The sequence below is a fragment of the Muscardinus avellanarius genome (assembly GCF_963383645.1).
Source record: "Muscardinus avellanarius genome assembly, chromosome: 12".
Classification (NCBI taxonomy): domain Eukaryota; kingdom Metazoa; phylum Chordata; class Mammalia; order Rodentia; family Gliridae; genus Muscardinus; species Muscardinus avellanarius.
Window position 1 is genome coordinate 8,152,114 of NC_137798.1, and position 12,823 is coordinate 8,164,936.

The following is a 12,823-nucleotide window of genomic DNA, read 5'->3' on the forward strand; positions in this document are numbered from 1 at the left end:
GCAAAGTTACCGCACCATGGCAGGCCAAGGAAAGCCTCACTGGATGAACAAAGGGGGCTCCCAGGTAAGGAAGCTGTCACAGATTTATGCTTACTTATTAAGCGGCACATTTCTCTCTGGATTTTAGATCAGGAAGGCTTCCAGGCAGAGCTGGCCATGGGCCTGAAATCCCTGCTGCTGTGGCAGAGGGCCAGGGGCTGAGAAGGATCTTGCCCTTGGTTTAGTGCGCTGAGGACATCTTCTTGAAATCACTTTTGAAAAAGTGATTCTAAGTTTTCACAAATGATGTAACTGGTTGTGCTTACCTGGCATCCACAGATTTTCATTAAACTTTGGTCCAGGTTTTTCTGGTTGTTATCATGGAACATTTTTTTGTACCCTACCAAAAGATGAAGTCAATTTATTCCTCGCCACCTTTTTACCTTTACCCCGGAGAACTTAGCGATTTTATATTGAAATTAGCTGGAACCTTCCTATGCAGGTTGTACTTTTTAAATTCATTTTCTAATACCCATTAATTGAAATGTGAGTCTTCATTTCAGTTTAAACTAGAAGTAGTTTGAAAACCATTAGAAGGAAAAACTCAACATTTAAATTGTGTTAATTAGCCGGGCGCGGTGGCACACACTTGTAATCCCCGCATTTGGGAGGCTGAGACTGGAGGATCGCGGTTGGCGGACAGCCTCAGCTACTTAGTGAGGCCCTCTGCAACTGAGACCCAGTATTCAAAATAAAGAATAGAAAATGGGGCAGGAGGTGTAGCTCGGAGGTTGAATGCCCCTGGGTTCCATTCCCAGACCCGCAAAAAAAATAATAATAAAAAACAAATTGTATTAATTAGGCTCCTTTATATTCTGTGCATTAAAAAACGTTCCACTTGGCCGGGCGTGGTGGCGCACGCTTGTCATCCCTGCGCTTGGGAGGCAGAGACAGGAGGATGGCGCAGGTTCGAAGCCAGCCGCGCGCGCGCTGGCTTAGGAGACCCTGTTTCCAAATAAAAATGTAAAAATAGGTCTGGGAGTGCAGCCCGGAGGTAGAAGGGCTTCCAGGAACCCCAGTACCACCAAACAACAACAACAAACAAACAAACAAACAAAAAAGTTTCACTAGTTCCTTCTAGTTAAACTGCTTAACTGGATATCCCTAAAGCTATTATATCATGAGTATTTTTGTCTCCAAGTCCTTTGTCAATTCCATTTCTTACATCTCTTACCCTTTTCAATCTGACTAGTCCCAAAGAACACTTTTCCATAAAACTTGTGGGACAGACCTATGCATCTTTGCTTTTATACCAACACATTTTCTGTAATGGTTGTCACATATAACCTTTAATTTTAGTATCAGTTACGTATTAACTTAAATTCATGAGATATTTCAAGCAATATTGAAAGAATGAAATACTCCCTTCTCTTTCAGATGTGTAGTAGATTTTGCGAAGCACAGCCCTGCCTGTGGTTTTATCATCTTTACCATTTTATATATGATGTTTAGTAGGTGTTTTAGCAAATTAAAATGTGATGCAACCCCTTTGGCCATGTCGTCATGGCTTCCAGATTTCTGAATTCCCCTTATTTTTGCCTTCTCACTGGTTTTTCCTTCTCTAGAAATATTTTTGTTATTTTTCAAATACCTCTACATTTCTCACATTCATATCCTTATTTATTTGGTAATTCGTGTGCATTGAAAGTACTCACGGACTCTGGGACATTCACTGTGTTAAATTCTAATAAATCACCCATATGAGTGTACCATAAATTCATTCTCATAAAGATATGGATTTGTTGTGTGTTACCATGGAGAGACATTTTTGGTGGGCCAATGAATGCGTCCTAGAAAAAAATGACTATTAATCTGACATTTGAAATAAGGGCTAAATAGGCCAAGAACGTATTGGAAGGAAAGGATTTGGGACTCATAGACTTCTAAACATAAGGAGAAATGTGTGTAAAATTTCTAAGGCAAGAAAGTTCAAGATTGGGACTCAAAATTAATTTGTCTAACATTGAATACCTTTTAACCCACAAAGAAATGACTACATAATAAAATTGGGATTATTACTTATTAGGTAGAAACATTCAGATATTTAAATTGTGCTCACTATTTCACTAGGGTGATATTTTGAAAATAGCTCTTCAGGAAGAAAAACACGTATTTTTGACTCTGGATATACTACATATATTTAAAATAGCCTAAAATATCTTGGAATTCTTGTAGGAACTTGATATGAGAACATTCATTAAGATTCATGTAAAGTTCTTCTCTATGGGTAGTATATAAAACAATAAACTTTAGAATTTGGCTTAGAGGCTCGGAATTTAAATATTTATCTTTGTCCTTTTTCAAAGTGCAAGGGCATAGAAAATGAATATCTAATCATGCTTATATCTCTGAAATTATAAATTAAGTGCATTACCATATTTTACTCAAGTAAAATATGCATAAATATTGTACACAGCTTAAATTTATGTCAATGACTAATGTTAATTTTACTTCATTAGAAAATGCAACTACCTCCAAAAAGCTTTGAAGAATTCTTAAAGTATCAAAATTGGGTAAGTAAACCATCCTACTTCATGTATGTGTATGTATATATATAAAATATCAGATATGAAAATGTGAAAAGCTTAGGATAAAAGCTTTAAGAATAGAAATTCAAGAAAATATGTTTTCATTGAGAATAGTATTTGTAAATATTTTCTTTCAGTGATTAAAAAGACATGTGAGTCCTCAATATAATTTTGAACTTGATTCTTTTTCTATAAAGGGCTTATTAGTTCAAGTGAAAAAACTTCAGTAGAACCTTAGATTAGAGAGAAACAATGTATTGATGCCAATTTCCTGATTCTGATGTTATATTGTTATGTAGGGAAGTGTTTTTGTTATTTGAAATATATAATAAAGTATTAAAGGATGAAGGGCCATCATATATATTTATTCTCAAGTGATTAAAAATGTTTATAAAGCTCCAGCACCTTTTTCTGAAGTATTTAAATTGTTTACATTTTTCTTAAAAACATTAATGAGAACAATACTGTAGAATACAGACTCAATTTTAGTTCCTTGTTTTTGAGCTCTATTATTTACAATTATTAAAAATGACTTAGTCAATCATTAAGCCAAACATGAGAAGGAGGGAGAGGGAGGGGAGGGGATAGTAACTGGGGAAGGGCTAACTGGCTGATGTGTGCATATATGCCTCCACCATCTTGTACTTGGCTATGATGTACATGCACCACAGTGCATGTAAGACTACAATGCACCAATAAAAAATTAAAAGTAGGAAAAAAAGACTTAAACTGAGCGTGTTGGCACATGCTTATAATCCCAGTACTTGGGAGGCTGAAACAGGAGAATCACAGGTTTCAGGCCAGCCTCCATAATTTAGTAAGTCCCTCAGCAATTTAACAAGACCATTTCCAAATAAAAAGGTTCAGCCCAGAGGTAGAAATCTCTGAGTTCAATCCCCGGGACTACAAAAAAAAAAAAAAAAAGAAAGAAAATTACTTAAATTGGAATCTTAGGAATTCCGGGAAGATGGCGATGGAGCAAAACAGGGCTTATGAGCCCCGCTAACAACCAATCTCTATTACCACAAAATCAGCGCCTTTCATAGCCAGAAAACACCATCAGCAGAGAAACAAAAAATGTAATTTTAAGAGACAGAGAAAAAGAGGGCTGGAAAAATGAGACACCAGAAACCAGACCGCAGTGCTGCAGCCGGAGCCGCGGCGTGAAGCGGCGGGCGCCATTTTGCCTTGCAGCACCAGGCTCCAGAGAGGAAGGGAACTCATAACGGGGCTCAGAAACCAGAGAGGAGATACGCCGGCCTCACGCCCAAGAACGCGGCAGCAGAACCTTACTGCTGGCGGCAGCGTTGAGTTCACCAGACGGCACCAGACCAACGCACATAACAGCCCACCAAGCTCCAGAGAGGAGCGGCGGACAGACAGCGGGCCGAGGTGAGCCGCTGCGGAAAGCCGGGTGGGATTCAGCAGATTTCTCAGCGCAGGGAGTATCTAAAGCTCCCAGGGGCTGGGCTCAGGGCACACCCTGCAGGGACCCAGAGTGGAGTTCAAAAACAGAAAAGAAATACGCCAGCCTCACGGCCGAGGGCACAGCAGCGGCGCCATATTGTTACCGGCGGCGGCAGCAGCAAATTCACCGAGTCCATGACAGCTCCATCTGCGCACTCAACAGTGAGTCAAATTGGGGCCCCTAGAGGAGAAATCCCAGTACTATATTCCCAGGGACTTGACCCAGTGGGGGAGTGGCGGTGGCAGAGTTATCACACCATAGGAGAACGCCCAACCTGGCACCCCCCACGGTCTAAAGCAGCCTCGATTAACTCCCAGGGTCTGAGACTCTGCGATACAACCCAGTAAAGGAGTAGTGGGAACTGAGATACCATAGACTCGAGATCCAGAGCACCTTAAGTGAAGTCGTAGTGACCCAAGGGAAGAACCCAGAGAAGGCACAAACTTCCGAAATCATGGGAAAGAGGAATAACAATTGAGCAATGAATGCCCACAACCCCACAACATCAGAACCTGATAAAACAGAAATTCAGAGATTTCTAGAAGATCAAATCAGGAAAATAACTGTAGAAATAATAGAGGTGTTTCAAAAAGAATTCAGAGAGAGCCAAAGAGAGATAAAGGATGCAATTAATGAAGTAAAGACCTCAATTCAAAGTACAAACAACTGATTAGACCACATGGAGAATAGAATCTCGCTCCTAGAAGATGATCATTCAAAAAATGAGTGCATAGTTTCTAATTAAAAAAAAAAATCTGACAGCAGGAATATGACATTGAAGAAATATGGGCCCATTTTAAGAGAGCTAACCTAAGAATAATTGGAATAGAGGAGAGAAAAGATGGTGAAACCAAAGGGATTAACAATCTTTTCAAAGAAATAATAGCAGAAAAATTTCCAAAAATAGAGCAAGAGGTCGATACACAGGTCCAGGAAAGTTATAGAACTCCCATTAGAGAGGATCAGAGAAGAGGATCCCCACGCCACATAATTGTCAAAATGACCACTGTGGAAGCCAAGCAGAGAATCTTAAAGGCAACAAAAGCAAAGGGCCAAGTGACATTCAGAGGCAAACCAATTAGAATCACTCCAGACTTCCCAAACCAAGTCATGAGAGCCAGAAGGGCTTGGAGTAACATATTCCAAACTCTGAAAGAAAACAACTTCCGGCCAAAAATTTCCTACCCAGCAAAACTTTCTATCTAATTAGATGGGGAAATAAGAAGCTTCCATGACAAACAGAAACTGAAGGAATTTATGTCTTCAAAACCAGCATTAGAGAAAATACTCAAAGAGATTAACTACAAAGAAGAAATAGGTAACACACACCAGAGCCAGAGAAACAAGATTTTCCATCCAACAGACAACTAAGATTGGTTATCTGTGGAGATTCATTATTTATGTTAGTCTTTTACCTATCTCTAAATTGTATTGTTTGCTTTTATTGTTGCTAATTTTAAGATTTCTAGTTGGAATATTAATATACCTTTATCCTATTCTATCAGTAACTTTTAACTCTGTTTACATTGTCTTTGGATATACAATATTTTTTTATTTTTTAGGGAGTTTATTTACCCTTTTGTTGCCTGCACCATTGAAATCATATCCAAGAAATCACTGCCAATTTCATTGTTGTGAGGTTTTATGACCCAGATTTTCTTCTAAAAGTTTATAGTCTTAAGATTTATATTTAGGTCTTTTATCTATTTTGAGTTAATATTTGTATATGGGATTAGGTAAGGGTCCAATTTTATTATTTTTCATGTAATTATTATTTTTCAACAATATTTAGTTAGATTATTATTTCCTCCACCAAATGTTCGTGGAAACCTTGTCAAAAATAACTTGACAATATAGGGAAGAATTTATCTCTAGGCTTGTATTTAACTCCAATGGTTTATATATCTGCCTCTGGAACAGTACTACACTGTTTCAATTATTTAGCTTTATATGGTTTGAAATCAGAAAATATACATCTTCTAGCTTTGTTCTTCTTTGAGATTGTTTTGGGTATCTAGAGTCCATATTCCATATTAGGATAGATTTTTTCTGAAAAATAAATAAATAAATGTATGATAGCTTCACCTAAAAAAAAAGAAAAGAAAAAAAATTCTCTGGTAAGAAAGAAAGCAAAAAGAAATATTAAACTGTTATCTTTATGTTATCAGAAGCTTGGTATCAGACAAATGAAACTGTTTTGTGAGATTATTATCGTTAATATTGGATAAATTGCTATAAAACTAGACGTCAACCACTAAGCCAAGCATGGGAAGGAGGGATGGGGAGGGGACGGGGTGGGGATCGGGTGGGGGCTGACTGGGCGATGTGTGCATGTATGTCTACAAAAGTATTTTCTTTATACCATTATGATGTATGAATACAGTGCACCAATAAAAAAATTACTTAAATTGTTTATTTTTCATTATTTATAGGATTATTGGCCCAGGAAGATGAATTTAGGAGAAAATAAATTTGCATATACTCTGAGCAAAATGAAAGAAGATAGTTCATTTATTTCCATTTATTCCCACCTGTGGGAAAATGTCCCTCGAGTGTTTGAAGAAGTCACCAGCATGGATGCAAGGCTGAGGGAATGCTCACTTCTTTTGCAAGATCATGCTTCCAAATTATTCCAGTGCAACAGAATGATTTCCAAGACAAGTTAAGCCTTATTTTTATATGAGTTAAGTAATGGTCAGTTGTGGGGTGTGTGTGTGTGTGTGTGTGTGTGTGTGTGTTTGTTTATTTATTTATTTATTTATTTATTTATTTATTTATTTATTGGTGGTGTACTGGGGTTCCTGGAAGCCCTTCTACCTCCGGGCTACACTCCCAGACCCATTTTTATATATTTTTTTAAATTTGGAAACAGGGTCTCTTAAGCGAGCGCGGCTGGCCTCGAACCTGCGCCATCCTCCTGTCTCCGCCTCCCAAGCGCGGGGATCACAAGCATGCGCCACCACGCCCGGCTGAAATGCGGTTTTAAAGTTATTAGGACAAAACTGAAAGAGTTGAGAACTTTGTTAAGCTGGGGGACACGCAATGGAGGATGGGTGAGACGAGACTGCATCAACCATGTTCCGAGAACAGTCGGTGTGGTCAAGACAGAAGAACAGGAATTTCTGTTCTGTTCCAAAAGTAGGAGGGAAAAGACTTGGCCAACATGGGCTAGGTTAGCTCGTTGGAGTACTATTAAATAAATAAAAATAAATAAAAGTATATTTGAAATGAGGTAAAGGCACATCTGCAACTTAGGATAAACTTTTATTCTTTTCAGAGTTTGTATAACTTTTTTCTCATCTAATTGTATTAACATTTAAATATTAATGGTGATTCCTGTCTTATTCCTGACTTAATGGACAAACATACGAAATCATTAAGAAAGATAGTTTTGGTTATAAAGTATTTTCTATGTATTAAATAAATTTGATATGGTATATTATTTAGATGATTTAATATTCTTATTCCGACTTTAGATTTTTAAAATTCTGATAACATTTAAATATACTACTACTAAATTCACTCAATGTTTTCATGTTGAATTCTAAATTTCTTTAAATTTCATCATTTTTAAATTTTATATAAGCTATATATATCTCATGTGTACATGCATTTTCAGAGTGTTGTGAGTATACATATACAGAATCTAAACGTTTTCATTTTAGAGTGCGTGTATATGCAGAATGCTGCATATATACAGCACCTGCCGACATGTATACATATACATCTGTGTAGCTCAGGTATGTGCATACACACAAACAAAAATTCTTTTGTAAAGAAATATCTACAAATAAGCAGAAAATAACATGAATATATTTTTATACCTTCCTCCTGCTTTAAAAATAACTTTATACCTATTTATTGCCCTCAATATGTAAATATCAGAGATTAAATTCAAATCTAGTTTTTTAGCTTTTTGTTGTTTCTGGGGATTTTTTTTTTTTTTTTTTTTTTTTTTTTTTGCAGTGATGGGAATTAAACCCGGGAGCTTTGTACCACTGAGCTAGCCCTACTTTTTTTTTTTTTTTTTTTTAATTTTGAAACAGGATCTCACTAAGGTGCAGAGGGCCTCGCTAAATAGCTGAGGTGGCCCTGAGCAGGTAATCCTCCAGTCTCAACCTCCCAAGTACTGGGATTACAAGCATGTGCCACCATGCCCAGCTTCAAATCTAGTTTATGTAACTTCAAAGCCCCCATAAGACAGCACCCCCATAGTATTGTGCAATATATATATATATATATATATACATACATATATATATATGTATATATATATATATATATGTATATATATATATATATATATATATATATATATATATATATATATATATATATATCTCAGATCTGGGAATGGAACCCGGGGCATTTGACCTCCGAGCTACATCTCCTACCTATCCTATTTTTATTCTTTATTTTGAAACAGGGTCTCACTAAGTTGCAAAAGGCCTTACTAAGTAGCGGAGGCTGTCCGCGAACCTCGATCCTCCTGTCTCAGCCTCCCGAATGCTGGGATTACAAGGGTGCGCCACCACACCCGGCTTTTGCAATATTTAAGGTAACCATGAAACAACTGACTAAAAGTCAGTTGGATGAGCTATTTTAAAAATGTTGCCTTGTTCAGCCTCTGCAGAACAATGGAGATAAACGTCAGATACAGCAGTAGGTGCCACACTCACATTAGGTGGAATACAATATTTCAGAAAACAGGAGGGAACAGAAGACATATAAGAGTCCTACATTATTCATTGAAAAGGTCTTTTATGAAAATCAGCAGTTGATCTAATTGAATAGTTTGTATTTAATTTCTATAAAGTATTTAAAATTTCATTTTTAGAGGATATATTTACATATGTTATGAATCTTTTTTTAAGGTAATAAAAACTTGGAAAGATACAAGGCATTCCTAAAGAAGTATGGTAAACAAAAGAAGATAATGGTATGATATTATTATTCTTATCATCCTCTGAAATTTGTATTTTCATAGAAACTGTAAGCACATTTATGCCCTGATAACATTTTTAAAATAGTCTTTTGTTACCTGACAATTACATTTTTCTATGTTTGAAAATATGTGGACGCATCTTAATTTCATACTCAGTGTTGGCCTCGTCCTATCACTACAGTTATTTGCCATCCTTTGGGCTTTTAATCATTTATAGTATCTTATACTTTAGTATAGATATCAATTCTCTGCCTTTAGAAAAGTTAATGATTCTTTTTATGACCTTTATATGTGTCAATTTTTAATCTCCTTGAGGTTTTGATTAAAGTTATAGCAGGCTTTATAATTGCTTATAAATACTTAGTTTCTTTCAAAAATACACCTTAATAATGCATAATAAAAGCTAGAAAGACTTTTTTTAAGTGTCTGTCACCACTAACTAGCCTACCTCGTTTCTTATTTTTAAATTTCAAAATAAAAAGTTGTGGTGGCACATGCTTGTAATCCCAGTACTTGGGAGGCCGAGACCAGAGAATCACAGGTTTTTGGCCAGCCTCAGCTACTTAGTGAGACCCTCCACAACTTAGTGAGACCCTGTTTCCAAATAAAATATACAATAGGGCTGGAGGTATAACTCAGAGGTAGAGTGGCATTGAGTTCAATCCCCAGTACCAAAAAAAAAAAAAAGAAGAAAAGAAATTTCAAAATAACTTTTGGCTTTTATTTCTCATTATAAATTACTAAGGTGGAAATTTTAGAGAAATAAAAACATAAACACTAAAATATTAGAATTCATAATTTTATAATTTATAGGTGAATTACTTTTTTCAGAAAAATCAGATGTTGTTTTAAATTTTATTAAATGCAGAAACAATTTGAAAAGAAAATGGAAGTTCCAAGTGTTTCAATAAGATATATATTTGATATATATTGTATTTTTATATATAGCTCTACAAAGCAACACTTTTTATTTAACAATTGTTTGGTATTTTACTCATTTCTTTGCCAACATTAAATATTTTATTTAATGATTACTAGCTTGAGAGACAAAAGTTTTGTAAGCTGTATACCTTGCCCTTATGAAGTTCATTGGATTTCTTTTTTTACCTTTGTGTTTTTATTATAAACTACCTGTTATGAACTGACCATTTTTTAGATTATTTTTATTTCTGGGTGATGCTTATGCTTTTAATATGTTAACTTTTCTCAGTAATAATTATTATACTTGTCCCATTTTCTGTTAGCCGTAAGGTTTTGTTGTTCTATAGAATTTTATATTTTCACACATAGGTAATTTTTACTACAATTTTATGCCTTTGGTTACATGATATACTAGAAAGCTTCCTTTTGCACAGGGATAAATATAATCACACATGTTCTTTTGCATTCTTACAGTATTTTAAAAATACTTGAACATATCTGGCATTTATTTTTGTGTATGGGCCTAAAATATAATCATTTTATTTCAAGTCCATCAATAAATGGGTATAATTTTTTCTATATAATAAGTTCTACACATTTCCTTTATATTGTCTCTTGGTATCTTAAATTTTCATTAATAATATCAGTGATATAATTTTCCATGATGTTATTAAATGGGTTTTTTGGGGTTTATAGGAAATTATTATTGCTATATAGATATTATTCAACAACATTATAAATTTCTTTTTCTCTTACATTAAGGGAGAGGATATTAGTACTTCTAAATATAATTTTAAGTACTTATATTTTCTCACTAAGAAATGTATTTCTTTTTCTAATTTGTTAAAGACATAAGACTGTATGGATACTGATATAAATGTAGATTAGAGATATTATGGTCCCCCAAAACATAAAGAAATCCCAATGGTTTGAAACGATAAAAATGAGTCCACTGTAGAGAGAACAGAAGCTACTTTCATCTGTTATTCTGTGAATGTAATAGATTTTGTTTGAAGCTTTACTTTTTTTAGTGTATTAACAGATTTGATTTTTTTGTTTTATTTAAATATTTTAACTATGTTTTATTATATGATTATTACTTCCTGTATTGTCTGCAGTAAATTTTAGTATCAAGATTATACTAACTTCAAAACCGAGGTTATTTTTCTTTCTAGTTTAAAAAAATGTATAGAATGTAAAGATACCATTTCTTCTTTGGATACTTTGCAAAAGTTTCCTGCAAAATTTTATCACTTTATTTATTATTTATTTTATGCAGAGGAGACTAGTTAGAGTTGATAGAAAAGCTATATGGAAATTAATTAATTACATAAATAGCAACTTTATTTTTTTATTATTATTTTTATAACAATTTTTTTTATTGAACGTAAATAGTATACATTTACACTATATTTGATGCCCTCTCCCCCCGCCCCCGTTTTCCTTTCCCCCCTCCCACCAATGGTTGTCCAGGTTAACCATGTCTTATTCATAATTTTACACATGTTCAGGTGTAGACCCTCGTTAATCAAGACCGACCTTCCTCCTCTCCTATCTTACCATCCAAACTTAGCTAGTATTTCCCCTTCAATAACTGGAGTCCCACTGGTATCCTTTGTGTTTCCTAGTTTGGGCATATTAGAGGAAATATATGTATCTTCTTCTTTTGTGCTTGGCTGATCTCACTTAACATAATGTTCTCCAGGGCTTTCCATCTTCTTGCAAATGATATAATTTTGTTCTTCTTTATGGCTGAATAGAATTCCATTGTGTGTATTTCCCACAGTTTTGCTATCCATTCATCTGTTGATGGAGACCTGGGTTGGTTCCATATTTTGGCTATTACATATTGTGCTGCTATGAACATAGGTATGCATATGTTGCTGTAGTTCTCTAAATTCAACCCCTTTGGAAAGATACCCAGGAGTGGTATAGCTGGATCATATGGTGGATCTATTCCCACCTTTCTTAGGAATCTCCACACAGATCTCCATAGTGGTTGAACTAGTTTGCACTCCCACCAACAGTGTAAAAGAGTTCCTCTTTCCCCACATCCTCACCAGCATTTGTTGTTGTTTGATTTTTTTATGCTTCTACTCTGACTGGGGTTAGATGGAATCTCAGTGTAGTTTTGATTTGCATCTCCCTGATGGCCAGTGATGAAGAACATCTTTTCATGTATCTATTAGCCCTTTGTATCTCTTCTTTTGTGAAGTGTCTATTTAGTTCATTTGCCCATTTCTTGATTGGGTTGTTTGTTTTGCTAGTGTAGAGTCTTTTGAGCTCTTTTTATACTCTGGATATTAGCCCCCTATCAAAATGGTGGCTGGTAAAGATCCTTTACCATTCTGTAGGCTTCCTCTTTAGGTTATTGATAGTTTCCTTTGATGAGAAGAAACTTTTTAGTTTGATGTTATCCCACTTGTTTATTCTTGCTTTAATTTCCTGAGCTTTGGAGGTTTTGTTGAGAAAGTTACTGCCTGTGCCAATATGTTGTAGTGTTGAACCTATGCTCTCCTCTACTAACTTCACTGTCTCAGGTCTAATTTCTAAGTCTTTGATCCATCTTGAGTTGATTCCTGTGTTTGGTGAGATATAGGGGTTTAGATTCATCTTTTTACAAATGGTTAGCCAGTTCTCCCAGCACCACTTGTTGAAAAGGCTGTCTTTTCTCCAGCGTATGTGTTTGGCCCCTTTGTCGAAGATTAATTGACTAAAGATGTGTGGGTTTGTTTCTGTATCTTCTATTCTAATCCACTGGTCAGTATATCTGTTTTTGTGCCAGTACCATGCTGTTTTTACTACTATTGCTCTATAGTATAGTTTGAAGTCTGGGATTGTAATGCCTCCTGCGTGTTTCTTGTTATTGAGAATTGCTTTGGCTATTCTAGGTCTTTTCTTTCTCCATATGAAGTTCATGAT

The 12,823-nt window shown here is 35.3% G+C and overlaps 1 protein-coding gene across 1 annotated transcript in view; it reads left to right on the top strand.

The window, feature by feature from the left end:
- Positions 1-16: 16 nt before the first annotated feature.
- FAM227B (family with sequence similarity 227 member B) overlaps positions 17-12,823 on the top strand; it is a gene marked incomplete at both ends in the record, with an annotated part of 169,385 nt that continues 156,578 nt past the window's right edge. The window contains 4 exons of the mRNA XM_080707018.1: positions 17-64; positions 2,499-2,552; positions 6,468-6,696; positions 8,910-8,974. Coding sequence (XP_080563144.1) covers positions 17-64; positions 2,499-2,552; positions 6,468-6,696; positions 8,910-8,974 — 396 coding nt within the window. The remainder of the gene's footprint in view (positions 65-2,498; positions 2,553-6,467; positions 6,697-8,909; positions 8,975-12,823) is intronic.